General features: G+C 38.0%; 1 protein-coding gene across 1 annotated transcript in view; it reads right to left on the bottom strand.

Annotated features, from left to right (window-relative positions):
* LOC125095857 (integrin alpha-V) overlaps nt 1-22,471 on the bottom strand; it is a 105,969-nt gene that overhangs the window by 47,421 nt on the left and 36,077 nt on the right. The window contains exons 3-6 of the mRNA XM_047722401.1: nt 12,803-12,894; nt 9,614-9,728; nt 4,313-4,374; nt 1,464-1,509 (exon numbers count right to left, since the gene is read on the bottom strand). Coding sequence (XP_047578357.1) covers nt 1,464-1,509; nt 4,313-4,374; nt 9,614-9,728; nt 12,803-12,894 — 315 coding nt within the window. The remainder of the gene's footprint in view (nt 1-1,463; nt 1,510-4,312; nt 4,375-9,613; nt 9,729-12,802; nt 12,895-22,471) is intronic.

Raw genomic sequence — 22,471 nt, 5'->3', positions numbered from 1 at the left:
ATAAATAAAATAAAATAAAATAAAAAAACTAGTCACAAAAACATGTTCACAGCTATGTTTCCTAAAAAGGCAGTGGTAACAAGTGGTCCTGACTGATAATCACAGAATCATCATTGGTTCCCAGGCATTCCCAGCAGACACCTCTCTCCCCTCCACTGAATGACATAACTAGCACTGAAGGAAAAAAAATCCATGTTTTTTATCTTACTAGAAAGCACTAATATCTCCTATTTTAATCTTCTATGCAATTAAGCTATTTTTGTTTTCATTTTTAAACTGTAAAACCCAAAACTGTTTTCCTACATCATTTCATTTTCTAATAGGTGTATAAATTCACTGAAATTCAAATTCTTCTGTTTCAGTATGTTGATCCATCTTTCCCTGATTTTTCTCTCCATTTTCTCCTTTGCCATCCCTTTCAACTTTTTACTTATTCCCATTTCTCATCCCTTCTTATTTTCTTTCTTTACTATTTTTCTTCAGTAAATCTCTTCCTTTAGTTTCCTTTTCTATGAAGCAAAAGCAAGCATTGATTTTCCTACAAAAAAGCAAGTAAGGAAACTATAGTGTCGAATACAGAAGTAAAATTCGGAATTAGAAAGTATTTGCACATTAATGTAGTCATAGATTTCTTCCAAATATTGGTAATGCTTAAATATCAGAATGCCAAAAAAACAAAAGTTCTGACCTTGTAAACAGCACTTCTTAGCAGAAAACAAACATGTGAATATATGAACTAAATTAATATCCATGTGTACCTAATGATAAATGAAACTAGTAAAGCAAGTAAGCAAATTTAGTTACCTGTTTTGAAATTGTCAACAAATAATGATCTGTTACGCATTTGTACAAATGGTAATTTTACTAGGCGCCTCAAAATGACTGAAGCAAGTGTTTTATATTTATACTGATGCCAGTTTAATTACACTCTTTTGAAACTTATTAAGATCCTCTATTTCAAAAACTCCCCCCACACAAAGAAATCACTCTTGATGTCAGTAATTAATGAGAAAATAACCACTTAAAAATTCTAATGAGCAAATTCAAAATACTTTAAAACCATGAGCTTTCAGAATGCCAAAATTTGCCTGTCATAGCTCAGTTCCACACTTCCTAATGCTTATATCATAGCCTCTGGAGTACAGAGATGAAGAAGCATATGCCACAAACAAAAATAAATTGTTTTAAATTACTTTATAGATTTGCTTTATTAACATTGTTTATTTTCTCCTAGGAATATACATAAATATATTCAATATGCCATATATTTTATTTTCTATATATCATACTATATATAGGATACTACAGTCCTTTTAAAAAAATACTATACAACAGGTAGTGATTATACATTTAAATTGTATTTTTCAATTTCTTCCTTTAAAATAATTTGAAAAATCTCAGGCATATAAGCCAGGAAAGCATTCACAATCATTGCTGAGTAATTTAAAAAAATATTAACCTACCTTGCCAATAAAAGCTACCAGGACCACCAAGAAGTACTCTATCAGCCTAGATTAAATCAAACAGGCAGTTTGAAAGTTGAAAGCAATGTAATACACATTAGAGCTATATATGCATACACATCTAACATTTAATATATAAAAGCTATATACATATATATACATATAACAAAATCATAAATCTCAAACTCCTCTAACTCATTCTCAGTAAATTTTCATTTTCATTGCCCCTTTGCTAAAATACATTAAAATATAATACAAATAAAAAAATAGTTATAATGACTCAATATATGAAAATACACAAATACACACACTGATTCTATAGATCTGGCTGCTTCCTATACTTGTTATGAAGTACTACTGCAAAATATTTCTGAGTTACAATAAAGACAAAAAGTCTTTTTTGATTCTGTCTATTTTGATTCTATTACATTTATGACTACACAGGCAAATTTCCTTCCTAAAAAATCATTAAAAATTCTTTGGCTAGGGGTGCCTAGGTTGCTCAGTGGATTAAAACCTCTGCCTTCGGGCGCCTGGGTGGCTCAGTGGGTTAAGCCTCTGCCTTGGGCTCAGGTCATGATACCAGGGTCTTAGGATCGAGTCCCGCATCCGGCTCTCTGCTCGACAGGGAGCCTGCTTCTCCGTCTCTCTCTGTCTGCCTCTCTGCCTACTTGTGATCTCCGTCTGTCAAATAAATAAATAAAATCTTAAAAAAACAAAAACAAAAACAAAAAAAACCCTCTGCCTTCAGCTCAGGTCATGATCCCAGGGTCCGCGGATTGAGCCCTCTATCAGGCTCTCTGCTAAGCAGGGAACCTGCTTCCCTTCCCCTCTCTCTGCCTGCCTCTCTGCCTACCTGTGATCTCTGTCCAACAAATAAATAAAAATCTTTAAAAAAAAATTCTTTGGCTAAGAAAAAATTATTTTTCATCCTGCAGTTCTACACAGAAATGAAGTTAGAAGGTAAATTTTTCAGGGTATATTATATATACAAATTACACTTGACTAGCATTTCTTGTATCCGTAACAAACTGTAAGTACCTATTTCAAGGAAACTGTGTTTAGTGTTTGAGCATATTTTGATATTTCTTCCAGCTGGAGAGAAAATAATTTTCCCCTCCAAACATACATATAGTCCTAAGATTTCAACAGACAATTTCCTGCCCTGGCTATGAAAAAGATACTTCTAAATTGTCTACTTTAAAAAAAGATACTTTTCAGGGGCCCCTGGGTGGCTCAATGGGTTAAGCCTCTGCCTTTGGCTCAGGTCATGATCTCAGGATCCTGGGATCGAGCCCCGCATTGGGCTCTCTGCTCAGCAGGGAGCCTGCTTCCCCTCCCCCCCCCCCCCCCCCCCCCGCTTCTCTTTGCCTGCCTCTCTGCCTATTTGTGATCTCTCTCTGTCAAATAAATAAAGAAAAATCTTAAAAAAAAAAAAAGATACTTTTCAGAAATGTGTTGAAGAAAGCAAACAGTTAATTTAGCAACGAATATTCACGGTATGAGACTATTTCTGGGGTTACAGTTGCACGGGCATAGGTACAGAAAACATGGACTTTTTTTTAATCAACGTCTATTTGAAAAGATTTCATGAAAGTTTAAAGCTAGTATTTATTAATATACTTCTTGTTTTGCTTCCTCAAATTTTGAATTTTTAGTAATTACAAGTAGATTTTGAATTATGAATCTCAAACTGAGTGATTTAAATCAATTAGGTAGTAAAGAAAGTTAACTATATATAATTATAGTCCTAGTCTAGAAAAAAATTTTTTAGTAAAGATAAAATACAAATTTTAAAAAATAAGAAAAGCTTTATAAATTTTCTGAATTACATAATTGTGTAGTTTCTTTTGTTTTAATAAATTTAAGGCATTTTCTAAGAAAGCCATATTGAGCTTTCTAAGGATGCTCTAAATTAAATCAATATATGGAAGATTTCACTCGGTGTAATTAATATTCTCAGTCTGATATTCAAAATGTTCATATATCCCAACACCCCCCTGCCCAAAAAACCCACATTACACAAAAGAAAATGAAAGAAAGAAAAATACTACAGAAAATTTTCCTTTGAAAACATACACTGAACTGTTATTTTAGGAAAACAGATAAAAACTATCAACTCTGGAGAGTATACTAGCTTAGTGAAAAATACATAGAGCCACACATATGAGATTTTTTTTTTTTAATATTTATTTATTTATTTGACAGACAGAAATCACAAGGAGACAGAGAGGCAGGCAGAGAGAGAGGAGGAAGCAGGTTCCCTGCTCAGCAGGGCTCAATGCAGGGCTCAATCCCAGGACCCTGGGATCATGACCTGAGCTGAAGGTAGAGGCTTTAACCCACTGAGCCACCCAAGCGCCCCACACATATGAGATTTTTTACAGTAATTAAGTTGTCCAACTTTACTTGGTGCCTGTAGGCACATAATAGATGGTAAATATGCACATTTCTCAGCTTTTATGTAACAAAACTACAATTCTGTAACAGAGCTCCTACTGACAAGATTTTGTGAAAACCCAATTTCAGTCAAACAGGAAAAACTTTAATATTATATAAATTTATCTAACTGGAAATTTTAACATTAAGTCATAATGGTTATCTGCATTTCTGAGGAGATTTTCTACTGTCCTCCATTCCCATTCTGATGTCTATTTCAAATGAGCAACATCTGTTAGGGAGAGAATAATATAAGGCAAAGAATATCAAAATACATAGGTCATTTTTATTAGCTATTTTCATAAAACTTGTAAGCGTTATAGAGAAGCTGAAGTATTGAGCAATTTTTAACAATGGTTTAGATAATGAGATAGATCTGAATCTCATTCAGTCTTAAAGTAAGAACTTACTTTGGTAAAATCAATGCTGAATCCTCCTTGACAAAATCCCTGTCCATCAGCATCAATATTTTCTAAAATAAAAAGATTAGAAATATATACAAACCCAAAAACAAATAACATAAAACAAAACATGAGAAAAATCTCTATCACTGTAACCACAAGACAATGTACCATGAATTGGGAATGTTCATTCACTCAAGCACTTAATGAGCTATTATCACATTCTGAAAAAGTTAGTGTCCATTTTTATCAGCACCATTTTCTCAGATATGGCAAGAGAGATCAAAATACCTGGAATAGTCACCAAGAAACAGAAACATCACCTAAAATGGGAGATTTAAAACTTATTTTTAACCACAACCCACAGCAAGATTATATATCATAACCCATAAAACCCAATATTTACATGTTATATGTGTATATAAAGATTCATCAATAAGACAAAATTTCACAAAACAGTATCAGTATTACCATGTACAATATATTCTGACATTTTCTATTTTATTTCATTCCATTTTTTAAAAAATTACTGGCTATGAACCACTGTTTTGAATTCATAAAACAAAGATGAGTTGTGTTCTATGAGTTAAAAACTACAATCCTAAATTCCTATTATTACCCTACAGTGGCTAGCCTACGGTCTTCACAAATCTATTACGAATACTGGTAAAGAGATACATACATTCCTAATACATACTTACCACACATACATTTTGTAGCCAACAACAATAAAAAACTATTAAAAATGTAGCTTGGAATTTTGGGAGAAAGCCAGGCCCTAACTTAATGTACAGCAAAGAACAAAATATGAAACTATCTTCACAACCTATTTAGAACTGCAGTCTAATGAACGTGAACACCTTTAAACATGACACTTTCAATTATTTTCCAGATGATAACAGACTCACTAGTTAGACTCTTTTGTAGTTACCTTTTATCTGGTAGTTTTCACAAAAGGAAACGATTTCTGGACAATTAGCCAATTCATTCAAATTAACTCTAATCATGAGTAATACTGTACCTAGAATACAGGTTAGGATGAACCTGAAGACTCTCCCTTGTTTTATTTTGAGGATAACAAGGAATAATGAAAACACTACTCTTTAGTTATCAAGGAATTCTTCTAGTCAATGTTACAATACGTAAATCATTATGCTATATAGTATTTACTAAATTTCCCACCCAAACACAGGAACCAAAAATATCTATTTTCAGTACAACTGAAAGGACAACTTCCAAAAATTTTTGTCAAATACTCCCATCAAAAATTTTGAACACATTTTAAAAACCTGGGAACTGCCCCAAGATTACACACTTAATAACTAAATTTAGATTTGTTTTAGAAAATAGCCTCCAGAGTGTAATGCTACCCCAATGTAAATTTTTCTAACCAAGAGGGAATGGGAAAATGTGGGCTGGGGTTTCCAGTATCTAGTGAATCATACTGAGGAATCCTGCTCTGACCTCAAGTCAGCCATTTATTTCCTTTATTCAAGTTGTATTCAGGGGAACTATTTCAGGCCATTTATAAAGACATCCCTTTTTGATTATCATACCGTATATTTATCTGCTTTATTTGGTTTCCCAGAATGTCCAGCTAGAAAACATGATCGTCCTTTAAAATTTTCTTAACAGGGACGTATTAAACTGAGTGTTTAAGGCAATGTAAAGAATTTTATGCTAACCACAAGCTATTTCAGTGAAGGCTTTTGTTTTCATTCCGACAGATGAATAATATTTCTCCCATTCGTCACGCCTGACAGCATGATAAATAATATTACTGATTATGATAGTAAGAGCAGCTAATGTTTATTAAGCCCATTCCCCAAGCCACATACTGTACTAAAGTATTTTCCAAGGCATTATCTTTTAAAATCTTATACAATCCTATGAGAGATACTATTATTATTCACGATTTATAGATAAGGAAATGAAGGCTTACTGAAATTAAGGAACTTGACCAGAGTCAGCCAGCTAGTAAATTAGAGAGCAGGGATCTGAGCCCAGTGTGTCCACACCATTAACCTGCACTATCTCAAATCAACAATGTACTTAGAATTTCCTGAGTAACAATCAAGGGGGAAGAAAAGGCAACTAGCTTTCAAAACAGAAAAATCTACGTACAAATAATGTCATCAGAAAGCGGAAGGAACAAAGGACACAGACTGACCATGGAATTGAAAGTATTTAAGTTACAGGATTTGTGGCTCTGGAACTTTTAGAGAGACACCTGGCCTATTGTGTAAAGCCATTAGGCCATAGATAGTTATGAAAAGCCAAAAGCAAACATAATTAGGAATAAAGAAATTTTTTACAGACAGTGAAGTTTCATGCCCAGGGTGTCCACACAAGTCATGTGAAAACAAAAGCAAACAAACAAACAAAAAGCCCCACAAACTACCAAAACAAGCCAAGTTATCAATTAACAATGCAGCCGTTCAAACTTGGCATGTAAAATCAGTCATTGGCTGCATAATTTAATGAAGCATGAAGAAAATACAAAATACAAAAACTGTACCTCTAAAGTCTGTTATCCAAATCGGTGTTTTAACAAGGGTAAAACAAAGGCCCAGAGTGATTAAGTAAATCATGCATAGCTACAGGAGGTTGTTGACAAAAGGTGAGAATATAACCCAGGTTCTCAGATTCCCTCTCCTGAGCATTCCCTTCCCTGAGCATTTTTTTTCCTGCGGTCATGTCACCCCTTGTAATCTGGGCTTATAGGTAGCTTCATATCACAAAGGTTACACCAAAAAGCGTGCATGTACAATGATCAGGGGAAACTGAAAGCCAGATTTATTAGGAAGAAGGGCATTCACTTTGATTTTTGAAGTCATTCTTTTGTTTTTTTCTAAGATTTGAGGTATTATTATTTGATCAGGGTTCAACAAACTTTTTCTGTAAAGGACCAGATACTATTTTAGACTTAGGGGCTATATGGTCACTGTGGCAACCACTCAGCTCTCCCTTTATACACAGCATGTAAACAAATTGGGGCGGCAGGGGGAGGGGGGCAGTATTCCAATAAAATTTTATTTACAAAAAGAGGCTCACAAGCCAGTTTCGTGACCTGATTTGGATGTTAAATACTTCAGAAAATAAGGTTTAAAACAATTTTACAATTTTTGTGCCGATATGTAAAATTTCTGTGTCTAAACCAAACAAACAGAAGCATTATGTAACAGAAACATCATGCAAATATGGCCTTCATCCTTTAAATACATGCTGAGAAAAAAAACTGGTCATTACTGAAGAGGCAAAATGACAGAAACTATTAGCCTAACCCGGCAGTATATTCCCAATGCACCATCATTAGAATGCTTGTTTTCAGACGGGTACTGAGTACTCTTCCACATCCAGAAAAATCCAAACCTGTATTTGTAAAAGCAGGATGTACTTCTCATGGATAAGCTGTGGTTAACACTGAGGCAAGTGAAATGGAAAATATTTCCCATTGTTAGTATTACAAAATAAGGATTCATTTGGAGTAAGACCTGGGTTCAAATCCTCATTAGACTGCTCACTACTATAAGATCTGGGAAAACAATTACTTTTAATCATCTGAATCTCAGTTCCCACATCTACCATGTGTGAATAAGGGTGATTTTTATATGTCAGTCATGTAAGTGGTAAGTTACAAACCTGGCATGCAAGAGTTAGCTCATTCCTCATAGCTATAAGATTATCTTTTCACAACAGGAACATCTTTGCAATACAGCAAAACACAAATTTAGTTCTCTCATGTTCCACACACCACAAAGACAGGAGTACTGTGACCAAGACAGCAACATAAACGTGATGATACAGATGGCATCAAGCACTGAGTGTAGGGCTGCCAACCTCCTCTGGTCTGTATGCTTTCTGGCCTATCCTCATAAATAATGCAGTTCTGGAGGTATCATTCTTTTGATGTGTACCTCTCACAACAAATAGGGTAAAGTTGGTGGATTAAGAAGTAAGTGTTAATAAAAATCATTTGCAATTTCCTGGAGGTTCAAGTGCTGAGAACTTTGAAGACTGAAAAATTCCTTTGGCCTGGTGTCCTAAGTCACCTAACATGGGAAAAAAAGAATTTTGGCAGTAACAGTCTTACATGTTGTACTTCTATTACTAATTCCCTCTACCAAACTATCTGGTGACCAATGGAACAAAGAAAAGTATCAGTCTAAGGTGGCTCAGTAGGCTAAGCATCTGGCGTCAGCTCAGGTCTCAATCTCAGGGTCCTGGGATCAAGCCCCACATCCAGCTCTGTAGCTTAGTGGGGAGTCTGCTTCTCCCTCTGCCTCTCTCCTTTGCTTGTGCTCTTTCTCTCTCTTTTGTCTCTAATAAATAAATAAAATCTTAAAAAAAAAAAAAAAAGAACTGGAATCTCTTTTGGAAAAGCATTATCAAAACTATAAGTGCTCAAAGTCACCTTTAATCACAATATGAATTTCATATGAAATTTCAAATAGTATTAGACGACAAAGTGAGATCTTTTCAACCATCAAAAGAGGAGTAAGCTTGCTAAAAGATAAATAGAGAAACTCTGATTTAAAAGAAGGAAAATTCAGGAAGGCTTGGCTGATTCAGTCGGTAGAGCGTATGACTACTGATCTTGGTGTTATGAGTTTGAGCCCCAGGCTGGGTGTAAAGATTATTTAAAAGAAAATCTTTCAAAAAAAATTTTTAATTAAAAAAAAAATTAAAGGAGGAAAACTCCAACTCAGGAGTCCTGAGCTCAATGCTTCACCTTCCTATATAAACTCTGGCTCTTTTTTTTTTTTTTTTAAAGATTTTATTTATTTATTTGACAGAGAGAGATCACAAGTAGACAGAGAGGCAGGCAGAGAGAGAGAGAGAGAGAGAGAGAGGGAAGCAGGCTCCCTGCTGAGCAGAGAGCCCGATGCGGGACTCGATCCCAGGACCCTGAGATCATGACCTGAGCCGAAGGTAGCGGCTTAACCCACTGAGCCACCCAGGCGCTCAAAACTCTGGTTCTTTTTAAAGACTTTTTTTTTTTTACATTTAACACCGTTATTCATATAAAACTCTAGTTCTTAAACTTTGGTATCTATGAAATTACCTTGTGGAGTTTTCCTAAAAAGGAAGGTACCCAGGCCTGACAGAGATCTACTGCATCAGAATCTTTTATATAGGAGTCCCACACCTGTGTTAGAGAAGCTCAATGGTGCATCTTTTTGACTCACACACACTATGTCTACAATTTTTAATACACACACACACACACACACACACACACACACACACACGTAACAAAGTAGGCTTCCCAACCCTCTTTTAAAAGCTGGTACAACTTCCTACACATACTTGATCTACATGGGGCATACTCCACAGTCTTTGTTCCATCCTGAAGAAAACATGTTCCAACAGGCTCTCTCTCCTGTTTCATTTCAGTCCTCCAGTGGTAGAGTGGGGCACAGGCCTAAAATCAAAGGGGATAGTCCACAGCATAAAAATTCCCTGAAAAACTGAGCGTTTCAGACAATCTGTATTACTCTAGAATTCAAAAACACACTTTCTAAACACTAATAAAAATTAATCAAACCTGTCTTATACCAACAATTCCTTATTACCACAGTGGATATAGATTTAAAAAGTACTTTCCTCACATATTCTTTTTCAAAATAGTTACCAAAACTATTTCATATAGCATTTTTCTTGCTATTATGCACTAGGCTGATGGTCACAGATCAAATTAATGTTTTAACTAAATAACATTCTCATGCATGTAGAATATACCCTGAAATTATAAAGCAAATAATTTGTTATTAAGAAAAAATAGAGGGGACGCCTGGGTGGCTCAGTTGGTTGAGCAGCTGCCTTCAGCTCAGGTCATGATCCCAGCGTCCTGGGATCGAGTCCCACATCGGGCTCCTTGCTCATCAGGGAGCCTGCTTCTCCCTCTGCCTCTGCCTGCCATTCTGTCTGCCTGTGCTCGCTCTCTCTCCCTCTCTCTCTCTGACAAATAAATAAATAAAATCTTTAAAAAAAAAAAGAAAAAATAGAGATGCCTGCGTGGCTCAGTCGTTAAACATCTGCCTTTGGCTCAGGTCACGATCTCAGGGTCCTGGGATCAAGTCCCACATTGGGCTCCCTGCTCAGTGGGGAGTGTACTTCTCCCTCTCACTCTGCCTGCTGCTCCCCCTGCTTGTGTGCACTCTCTCTTTCTCTGGCAAATGAATAAATAAAATCTTTGAAAAAAAAAAGAAAGAAAGAAAAAGAAAAAGAAGAAAGACGGCAGAGTGCTTATTTTACCTACTTTCCAAATAATGACAATTTTGTTTCCGGTGTTACAGATTTTAACATCATGTACAAGCAGTGGAATGATGCATATTTTAATAACATAGTAATTTACCAAAATGAACATTTAACTTGCTGGAAAAAGGTTCAATTAACTTTTTGTAATACTTTTTTGAAGCAAAACATTAACACAAACACTGCAGAAATTAATAGCAGGTTATTTTATATCTACCCTGAAAAAGGTGAAAGGAGACGATTATTGCTACTTCTCTACATGAACTTGATGTTTCATGTACACGGATTATTTGCTCCTCCTGCTTACGTCTGCTTCTGCGCTTTCTGCCTAGAGTACCCCACTCTCAACCCCATCCTTCATTTCCAACTGGACACATCCATTAAAACTCCTTTGAAATTGCAGCTCCTAAACAAATTCTTTCCTAATGCCCCACAACTGGATTTTAAAAAACAGAAATGAACACAATGCAGATAATTAAAACAAGGAAAGGCTTTCTGAGGAAGTGAAATGAAAGCTGAAATCAGAATGACAAAGGAATTGGCCAAGTGAAAATCAACAAGATGAGCATAAGATAGGCAGAGGGAACAAAAACACTGAGATACTAACTGCAGTGACCTGTCATGTGGAAGTAATAAAGACCAGTCTAGCTAAAGCATGTGAGGTGGCATGAGATGAGGCCAGAGACAAGAGCCACTGACCAGATTATGGAGGTGCTCCTAAACCAGAAGCAGCAAGGATTTGTCCTCTGAGAGTGATAGAAAATTACTTAACTGTTTTAATCAAGAAGATGAAATGCTCTGATTCCCTCTGGTCCTCCCATGGAGAATGGATTGTAGTTGAGGCAGGAGAGGAAGCAGAAAGAGGAGGAGAGCTCTGCCGTAACCCAGGCAGGCAATGACGGTGGCTGGATACAGGGTGGAAATAGTGCAGGTGAGGATTTATTGATGGATGTGGAATATATTCCCAAAGCCAAATTGATAGGGCTTGCTGGTGGATGAGGTGGAGAGTTATGTCTCTAAATAAGGTGGGAAGGTTTTATATGGAAACAGTTATCTTTGTGTTTTTCCCTTTTTTAATTATTATTTATTTATGTATTTATGTATTTATTTTATTTCAGAGAGAGAGAAAGAGAGAGAACACAAGCAGGGCAGGCTGCAGAGGGAGAGAGAGAAGCAGGCTCCCCACTGAGCAGGAAGCCGGGCAACAGGCCTGATCCCAGGACCCTAAGACCACAACTTGAGTCAAAGGCAGACACCCAACTGACTGAGCCACCCAGGTATCCCTGTGTTTTTTAATTTTTGATAGTAGTTTAAAAGAGTTCTATTTTGGCCATGTTCATTTTCAGTAATACACGAGATCTCCAAATGGAAATGCCACACAGCTAGTTTGGAAATATGACTCTGAAAATCCAAGAAGAATTAAGAGCTAGAATGATAGATTTAGGGTTTTATGGGTTTTATGGGTTTTATGAATAGCCATGAGACAGGATAGGAACAGATAGCTAAAAGGGTAGTTAGAGAAGACAGGGGTCCAGAACACAGCCTGGGAATAACCCAACAACTAGAGACTGAGCCAAAAGGAGGCGGCAAGGAGCAGGCAACTGAATTGAGAGAAAACCAGGAAAATACAGTGTTCCAGAAGCCAAGGGAAGAAAAGTATTTCAAAAAGAACGGGCTAACTGACCTTGCTGAATTGTGCTGAGAAGACAAGAAACACTGATTTCGTGACCTAAGAGCCAAGGTGGTTTTGGCCATGCCTGCCTGAGCCTGACTACAGTGGTTGGGAAGAAAACGTGAAGAAGGTAGAGATGGTGACTGTAGAAAAGACTTTCAAAAAGTTTCTGAAAAGAGGAGCAAAGTAATGAGGCATAGCAGTGGAGAAGAGGCAAAGGGAACGTTGCTGTATTTTTAAAGAGAGGAGGTACTAGTGTGTTTGATTAATCACAGACCTACTAGTCCTAAACCTGACTGGATAGAAACATACTGACGGGAAGTATCAACAGGGCCAGGAGAAAGGAACAAGGTAGGAATGAAGTTAGAAAGTAGCAGAACCCAAGTCTGTGAAGGGTGAGATGGATGGGATCCGCAGACAGGATGACCTTTGATCAGAGCTATCTTATCTGATCTTGCACTGTGCTCCAGAACACACTGAGTTTTACTATTAGCTTTCAAACATAAAATCTTCTGTGTTTCCACATAAATTGACAAACCCACCTATGAGGAAATAACCAAAAGACTTACCAAAATTTTATCCTGTTTTGATCTCACAGATGCTCCAAACCACTGGTGAGACTTAAACTCCAAAGGATCATCCTTAGCAAAATCTCTATTGCCTAAGAAAAATATTGTGAGGGGTGAGAAACAAAATATATATTCTTAGTAAAACAGTTTATTTCAATCCAGCCAGGTGTACAAACAGTGCGTCTTTCATTAATCAAGTTCCACATCAGCTTTTATCTCACGCACTTTATGAATGTCTAAAACTTTCAACTAATCAAAAAACGAAACACAGGATGACTGTAAGTGTCTCAGGGTTGCTATTAACCCATATTAACTATTACAATGTAGATGTGAAAAAGTAATAGTAAAGTTTCCCAACTGCTAAATTATCAGATAATTAACTATTAAACAAATACTTATAGTCACCTACTGTACTCCCACAAATTCTGCGATATAAAGATATTTATAAAAACAAAAGTCTACTGCCGGGATGCCTGGGTGGCTCAGTCAGTTAAATGACTGCCTTCAGGTCAAGTCATGATCCCAGGTCCTGGTATCTAATCCCACATATGGCTCCTTGCTCAATGGTGAGCCTGCTTCACCCTTTGCCTGCTGCTCCCCCTGCTTGTGTGTGCGCGCTCGCTGGTGCTCTCTCTCTCTCTCTCTCTCTCTGTGACAGATAAAATCTTTAAGAAAGAAAACGCTCCTTTATAAAACACCAGTAGCAAAAGACTAAAGTAAAAGACTGAGACAGTGCAAATGACATTATAACACAGGAGTTAGAACTAGGAAGACATGACTCGGCTGGTGAAAAAGGAATTAGATTTGACACATGCAAATATTTACTTTCAGTTTACATTATTGAGAAAATTATTCCCAATGTACCAGCCACTCATGTCAAGCACTTATAAAAAAGAAAGAAAAGAAAAAAGAAACAGAAAAAAGAGAAGAGAAGAGAAGAGAGAAGAGAATGGAAGAGAAGAAAGGTGAGGGGAGGGGAGGGGAGAGGAAAGGAGAGGCTTTCTGTTTTTTGGGGTTTTTTTGAATTTCTAAAATGAGCATTTATTTACCCCCTATTTATTGCCCCCTTTGCTGCAGCAATCAGTGAGTGGAGTGAGGCTGGAGAGGGGCTTGGCAATCTTCAGGAACTGATGCTGCAGCTGCTCTTGGGCTGAACCTCTCTTCTCCGCATCCATCTCAAGACAGCGGTTCAGAACCTCCCAGAAGAAAGCTGACAGCTTCTCTGGGTTCTGAAGCCCTGGGGTCCCATTGGTGACAATGAGGTACAAGACTCTCAGAGGATTTTCACTGAGGTATGGGGGCTCCCCTTCTATCATTTCGATGGCCATGATTCCCAGGGACCAGATGTCAACCTTGGGTCCACAGGCCTTCCGCGTCACAACCTCTGGTGCCATCTGGTATGGAGTTCCCACCATGGTACTCAGTTTGCTCTGCTCTGGGGTGATCTGGGCACAGAACACAAAATCGGTTAGCTTGACAGAGAAGAGAGGAGAGGAGAGGAAAGGAGAGGAGAGGAGGAGAAGCAAGGAGAGGATCCTTTCCACTGAAAAGCTGTTAAATTGTTCAAGAAAAAAATTATGGAAACATCCATAAAGTATTTAGGGAAAGAGAGACTATTTTTTTTTTTGAAAGAGAGAGAGAGAGAGTAATTATTTTTAAAGTCTAGTCTGTTCTTTTTTTTTTTTTAAACTTTTTTTTTTTTTTTTCATTTATTTGACAGAGAGAGATCACAAGCAGGCAGAGAGGCAGGCAGAGAGAGAGGAGGAAGCAGGCTCCCTGCTGAGCAGAGAGCCCGATGCGGGGCTCGATCCCAGGACCCTGAGATCATGACCTGAGCCGAAGGCAGCGGCTTAACACACTGAGCCACCCAGGCGCCCCTAGTCTGTTCTTCTTAAAATCTATTTATATTAATAATTCTTTATAAGCATTCATTCCAAGGGGCACCTGGGTGGCACAGTGGTTTGAGTGTCTGACTCTTGGTTTCGGCTCAGGTCATGACCTCAGGGTCCTGAAATGGAGCCCTGCATCAGGTTCCGAGCTCTGCCTGGAGTCGGCTTGAGATTCTCTCACTCTCCCCTCTGTCCCCACCCCCACTCACATGAGAACTCTCTCAATCTAAAATAAATAAATAAATCTTTTAAAAATATATATATATATATAAATTTCTTTTTTTAAAAGATTTTATTTATTTATTTGATAGAGAGCACAAGTAGGCAGAGAGGCAGGCACAAGGAGAAGCAGACTCTCTGCTGAGCAGGGAGCCCAATGTGGGACTCGATCCCAGAACCAAGGGATCGTGACCTGGGCCAAAGGCAGATGCTTAACTGACTGAACCACCCAGGTACCCCCCTTTTCCATTACTTTCAAAAAAATTTCTTTAATATGTCAACCTCCAAAGGCCTCTATCTGTAGTCTAAATATAGCTGTTCTTTGTCAGTGGTCACAAATATACATTTTTAGAAGTAGAAGGAAGTAGAAATGGAACGTACTTAGTATATGCCTTTCACCATGAAAACCAAGGTTTCCCAGCAGTGGTTGGCTTGACTCTGAAGCCTATGTTCACCTTGCCATCACCACTGGGAACAACACATACCAATGACCCATAGATCACTAATCCATCTGTCCACTGACTCCCTTATATTTCCCATCCTTCTACAGTTAGGTTAAAGCCACATAGCTAGTGGTTGCCAGTAAGATAAGAGTAGAAGTGGCAGATGTCACTTCCAGTTCAAGTAAGTTAAAAGTGGGTATGAGCTCACTAATCCTCAAAGAAATGCAAATAAAAACCACAGTAAGATATCATCTCACATCAGCTAGGATGGAAATGATCCAAAAACAACAAAACAAAACAAAAACCAAAAGCTAACAAGTGTTCGTGAGGACGTGGAGAAGAGGGAACCCCTATACATTACAAGTGGAAATGTAAACTGATACAGCCATTATGGAAAACAGTATGGAAGCTACTCAAGAAATTAAATATGGAACTGTTATATGATCCAGGAATCCAACTTCTGGGTATAAAGTAATGAAATCACTATCCTCAAAGGGGTGTCTGTATTCCCATGTTCACTGCAGCATTACTTGTAACAGCCAAGAGATGAAAGCAACCTAAATACCTACCAATAGGTGAACAAGACAGGATACAATAGAATGTTATTTAGCCACAAAAAAGAATATCCTGCAAGTTGAGACAACACTGACGGATCTAGAGAATATTATGCTAAGTGAAATACGTCAGACACAGACAAATACTTCATCATATCACTTATAAGTGGAATCTAAAATAATCAACTCACTAAAAAGCAAATAAAACCAAAAAAAGTAGATACGAAATCTTCATGTTTTCTCTTTCTCATCCATTAGGCTAGAATAGATGGTAAAATCACATGATGAAAGCAGCTTTGGCCCAAGCTCTGAAACGGTAAGAGCAGCCAAATGACCCACACTAGAGGATGATATGAGCAAGAAAGAGTCTTTTTTATTTTTTAAGTGAAATTTGGGGTTTTGTTTGGAAATAAAGCATGACTGATTCCAAAAGGGCCTGACCAACAATTACAAAGAAGTTTAGCCTCTGGACGAAATGGGATTTAACTGATAATTTTCAATGATTTAAACCATAAAATTTATGGTTACTATTTACTTAGCAGGATTTTTTTATTCCACTGCAAGCTAGCTGTTCTCTTACTGTGCTACAGATTTTCTATTCTATTCCTAACTACAAAGGAGATGAAGGCATTTACCTCTCACATTAATGAAGGAGGAGAAATACAGCAGGACTGTGAAACAGCTGGTGCTGGTGCCACTCATTGTCCCCTGAGACCACAAATAAACTCAGGTAGTCATAGCCCAAGGGAACTGAGCTAATGAGCTAAGAATGCATGTGAACAAAAAGTGCAACATTCTCAGAATTGCTACTTCTCCCTTCTGCTTTCATTTAAAACAAAGCCTTTTCAGCAAGACCCTAAAGACGTCCAAGAAGAAACAAAGCTTTTTTTTTACTAGAAGAAAACTTTGCCTGTACCACATCAGAAAGGCTCAAATTAAGGCTCCATATATTTCCTCATAAGCTCTATAACTGCCAATTCCAAAAACAAAATGATGCAGAACCAGTATCGCTATATTCTTTGTTGGGGAAGGAGGATGTCTATCTTTTTATGTTTTTTAATTGAAATGTAATTAACATATAATGTATTATTAGTTTCAAAGTAGAGTTCAGTAGAGGTCATCAGTCTTTTTTTTTTTTTTTTTTGAAGATTTTATTTATCTGACAGAGCACAATGAGGCGGAGCAGCAGGCAGAGGTAGAGGGAGGGAAGCAGGCTCCCCGCTGAACAAGGAGCCCCATGCACGGCCCGATCCCAGGACTCTGGGATCATGACCTGAGCAAAAGGCAGAGGCTTAACCAACTGAGCCACCCAGGGGCCCTATCAAGAGTCTTAGATAATACCCAGGGTTCATCACATCACACGCCCTCCTTAATGTCCATCACCCAGTTACCCTATCCCTCCACCGTCTCCGCTCCAGCAACCCTTAGTTTATTTCCTATGATTTAAAGTCTCTTAGGGTTTATCTCCCTCTCTGATTTCATTGTTTTATTTTTTCCTCTCTTCCCCCGTGATCTTCTGTTTTCTTAAATTCCACATATGAGTAAGATAATATAATGTCTTCCTCTGATTGACTTATTTCGCTTTCATAATACCATCTAGTTCCACCCACATCATTGCAAATGGCAAGATTTCGGTTTTTTGATGGCTAAGTAATATTCCACTGTATACATATACCATATCTTCTTTATCCATGCATCTGTCCCCCTGGCATCGGGGCTCTTTCCATAGTCTGGTTATTGTGGACGCTGCTGCTATGAACATTGGGGTGCAGGTGCCCCTTCAGATCATTACATTTGTATCTTTGGGGTAGATACCTGGTAGTACAATTGCTGGGTCATAAGGTAGCTCTATTTTCAACTTTTTAAGGAACCTCTATGCTATTTTCCAGAGTGGCTTGCATTCCCACCAACAGTGCAGGAGGGTTCCCCTCTCTCCGCATCCTCGCCAGCATCTGTCATTTCTTGACTTGTTAATTTTAGCCATTCTGACTGGTGTGAGGTGATCTCTCATTGCGGTTTTTGATTTGTATTTCCCTGATGCTGAGTGATGTGGAGCACTTTTTCATGTGTCAGTTGGCCATTAGGATATCTTCTTTGGAGAAATGTCTGTTCATGTCTTGAGTTTGGTTAAGTTCTTTATACATTTTGGATACCAGCCCTTTATCTGATAAGACATTTGCAAATACCATCTCCCATCTGTCAGTTGTCTTTTGGTTTTGTCAACTGTTTCCTTTGCTGTGCAAAAGCTTTTTATCTTGATAAAGTCCCAATAGTTGTTTTTGCCTTTGTTTCCCTTGCCACTGGAGTCATGTCTGGCAAGAAGTTTCTGGCAAGAAGTTGCTACCGCTGAGGTAACACAGGTTGCTGCTGGTGATCTCCTCCAGGATTTTGATGGATTCCTATCTCACATTGAGGTTATTCATCAATACTGAGTCTATTTTTGTGTATGTTGTAAGGAAATGGTCCAGTTTCATTCTTCTGTGTGTGGCTGTCCAATCTTCCCAACACCATTTATTGAAGAGACAGTCTTTTTTCTGTTGGATATTTTTCCCCTCTTTGTCAAAGATTAGTTGACCATAGAGTTGAGGGTCCATTTCTGGTTCTCTATTCTGTTCCACTGATCTAGGTGTCTGTTTTTGTGCCAGTACCTTCCCATCTTGATGATTACACCTTTGTAATAGAGCTTGAAGTGCAGAATTATGATGTCACCAGCTTTGGTTTTCTTTTTCAACATTCCTTTCAACATTCCTTTCCCTATTTGGGGTCTCTTCCGGTTCCAAACAAATTTTAGGATTATTTGTTCAAGATCCATGAAAAAAATTGATGGTACTTTAACAGGGATTGGATTGAATGTATACATTGCACTAGGTAGCACAGACATTTTAACAATATTTATTTTTCCAATCCATGAGCATAGAACATTTTTCCAGTTCTTTGTGTCACCCTCAATTTCTTTCATCAATGTTTTATAATTTTCAGTTACTATCCTTAGCCTCTTTGGGTAGGTTTATTCCTAGATATCTTTTGCTTTTTGGTGCAACTGTAAATGGGATCAACTCCTTAAATTCTCTTTCTTCTGGCTCATTGTTAGCATATAGAAATGCAACTGACTTCTGTATAATAATTTTATATCCTGCCACTTTGCTGAATTCCTGAATGAGTTCTAGTAGTTTTAGGGTGGAGTCTTTCAAATTTTCCACATAAAGTATCAAGTCATCTGCAAGGAGTAAGAGTTTGACTTCGTCTTTGCCAATTCGAATGCCCTTTCTTTCGGGAGTCTAATTGTTGAGGCTAAGACTTCTGGTATTATGCTGAACAACAGTGGTGAGAGCGGACATCCCTTCCATGTTCCAGTCCTTAGGGGAAAAACTGTCAGATTTTTCCCACTGAGAATGATATTCACTATGGGCTTTCCATATATGGCTTTATGATACTGCAGTATGTTACCTCTATCCCTACACTTAAGTTTTAATCAAGAAAGGATGCTTTAGGGGTGCCAGGGTGGCTCAGTCAGTTAAGCAGCTGCCTTCAGCTCAGGTCATGATCCCAGGGTCTGGGGATCAAGTCCCGAATCAGGCTCCATGCTTGGCAGGGAGTCTGCTTCTCCCTCTCCCTCTGCCTGCTGATCTGCCTATTTGTGCTCTCTGTCAAATAAATAAAATCTTTTTAAAAAATTTAAATAAAGAGGGGCGCCTGGGTGGCTCAGTGGGTTAAGCCGCTGCCTTCAGCTCAGGTCATGATCTCAGGGTCCTGGGATCAAGCCCTGCATGGGGCTCTCTGCTCAGCGGGGAGCCTGGTTCCTCCTCTCTCTCTCTGCCTGCCTCTCTGACTACTTGTGATCTCTGTCAAATAAATAAATAAAATCTTTAAAAAAATTTTAAATAAAGAAAGGATACTTTGTCAAATGCTTTTTCTGCATCTACTGAGCATGTCATATGGTTCTTGTTCTTTCTTTTATTAACGTAGTGTATCACATTGACTGATTTGAGGATGCTGAACCAACACTGCAGCCCAGAAATAAACCCCACTTGGTTGTGGTGAATAATCCTTTTAATGTACAGTTGGATCCTACTGGCTAGTATCTTGGTGAGAACTTTGGCATCCACGTTCATTAAAGATATTGGTCTGTAATTCTCTTTTTTGCTGGGGTCTGGTTTAAGGATCAAGGTAATGCTGGCCTCACAGAAAGAGTTTGGAAGTTTTCCTTCCATTTCTATTTTTTGAAACAGCTTCAGAAGAATAGGTATTAATTCTTTAAATGTTTGGTAGAATCCCCCTAGGAAGCCATCTGGTCCTGGACTCTTGTTTGTCAGGAGATTTTTTTTATTACTGCTTCAATTCCTTCCCAATTATGTGTTTATTCAGGTTTTCTATTTATTCCTGTTTCAGTTTTGGTAGTTTTATATGTTTCTGGAAATGCATCCATGTCTTCCAGATTGCTTAATTTGTTGGCATATAGCTGCTCATGATATGTTCTTATAATTGTTTTATTTCTTTGTGTTGGTTGTGATCTCTCCTCCTTCATTCATGATTTTATCAGGGTCCTTTATCTTTTCATTTTGTTAAGTCTGGCCAGGGGTTTATCAGTCTTATTTATTCTTTCAAAGAACCAGCTCCTAGTTTTGTTGATCTGTTGTACTATTCTTTGATTTCTATTTCATTGATTTTTTTCTCTAGCCTTTATTAATTCTCTTCTTCTGCTGGGTTTAGGCTTAATGTGCTGCTCTTTCTCCAGCTCTTTTAGGTGTTAAGGTTAGGTTGTGTATTTGAGACCTTTCTTGTTTCTTGAGAAAGGCTTGTACTACATATTCTTGCCTCTTAGGACTGCTTTTGTGGCATCCCAAAGATTTTGAACTGTTGTGTTTCATTTTGAACAGTTGTGTTTTCATTTTCATTTGTTTCCATTTTTTTATAATTCCATAAATGTTTAAAATTCTTCTTTAATTTCCTGGTTGACCAATTCATTTTTAATAGGATGCTCTTTAGCCTCTATGTATTTGAGTTCTTTCCAAATTCCCTCTTGTGAATGAGTTCAAGTTTCAAAGCACTGTGTTTGAAAATACACAAGGAATGACCCCAATCTTTTGGTACCAGTTGTGACCCATATTCTGGACAATGTTCTACGTGCACTCAAGGAGAATGTGTATTCTGTTGCTTTAGGATGGAATGCTCTGAATATATCTGTGAAGTCCACCAGGTCCAGTGAGCCATTCAAAGCCCATTTCCTTTTTGATCTTCTGTTTAGATGATTTGTCCACTGCAGTGAGTGGGGTATTAAAGTCCCCTACTATTGGGGCACCTGGGTGGCTCAGTGGGTTAAAGCCTCTGCCTTCAGCTCAAGTCATGATCCCAGAGTCCTGGGATCGAGCCCCGCATTGGGCTCTCTGCTCAGCAGGGAGCCTGCTTCCCTCTCTCTCTCTGCCTGCCTCTCTGCCAACTTGTGATCTCTGTCTGTCAAATAAATAAAATGTTTTTAAAAAATTTTAAAAATATATTTTTTTAAAAAGTCCCCTACTATTATTGTAATAATATCAATGTGTTTCCTTAATTTTGTTATTAATTGGTTTATATAATTGGCTGCTCCCATGTTAGGAGCATTAGTATTTATAATTCTTAGATCCTCTTGTTGGATAGACCCTTTAATTATAATATAGTGGTTTTTTCCTCATCTCTTATTACAATCTTGGTTTAAAATCTAATTTGTCTGATATAAGGATTGCCACCCTAGCTTTCTCTTGATGTCTATTAGCATGATAAATGTTCTCCACCCCCTCACTATCATTCTGGAGGTGCTCTGGGTCTAAAATGCATCTCCTGCAGACAGCATATGGATGGGTCTTGCTTATTTATCCAATCTGATACCCTGTGTCTTTTGATTGGGGCATTTAGCCCATCTACATTCAGAGTAACTAGTGACAAATATAAATTTAGTGCCACTGTATTCCCTGTAAAGTCACTGTTTCTGGTCTATGTTACTTTGGGCTCTCTCTTCACTTAGAGGATCCCCTTTAATATTTCTTGCAGGCGTGGTTTAGTGATCACAAATTCTTTTCTTAAGATTTTATTTATTTATTTATTTATTTGACAGAGAGAGAGAGATCACAAGTAGGCAGAGAGGCAGGTGGGGTGGGGTCGGGGGGCGGGGTGGAGGGGGAAGCAGGCTCCCTGCTGAGCAGAGAGCCCAATGCAGGACTCAATCCCAGGCTCTGAGATCATGACCTGAGCTGAAAGCAGAGGCTTAACCCGATGAGCCACCCAGGCACCCATCACAAATTCTTTTAACTGCTATTTGTCCTGGAAGCTTTTTCTCTCTCCTCCTATTTTGAATGACATCCTGACTGGATAAAGTATTCTTGGCTGCATGTTTTTCTCTAAGCACCCTGAATATATCATGCCAGTCCTTTCTAGCCTGCCAGGTCTCTGTGCATAGGTCAGTTGCCAATCTAATGTTTCTACCATTTTAGGTTAAGGTAAAGGTTGTCCTGAGCTGCTTTCAGGATTTTCTCTTTGTCTCTGAGATTTACAAGCTTCACTATTATATGTCAAGGTGTTGAACTATTTTTA

This window comes from Lutra lutra, chromosome 3 (assembly GCF_902655055.1).
Source record: "Lutra lutra chromosome 3, mLutLut1.2, whole genome shotgun sequence".
Classification (NCBI taxonomy): Eukaryota; Metazoa; Chordata; class Mammalia; order Carnivora; family Mustelidae; genus Lutra; species Lutra lutra.
The sequence above is the reverse complement of the archived record's forward strand: the minus strand, read 5'-3'. Positions and strand labels throughout refer to the sequence as shown.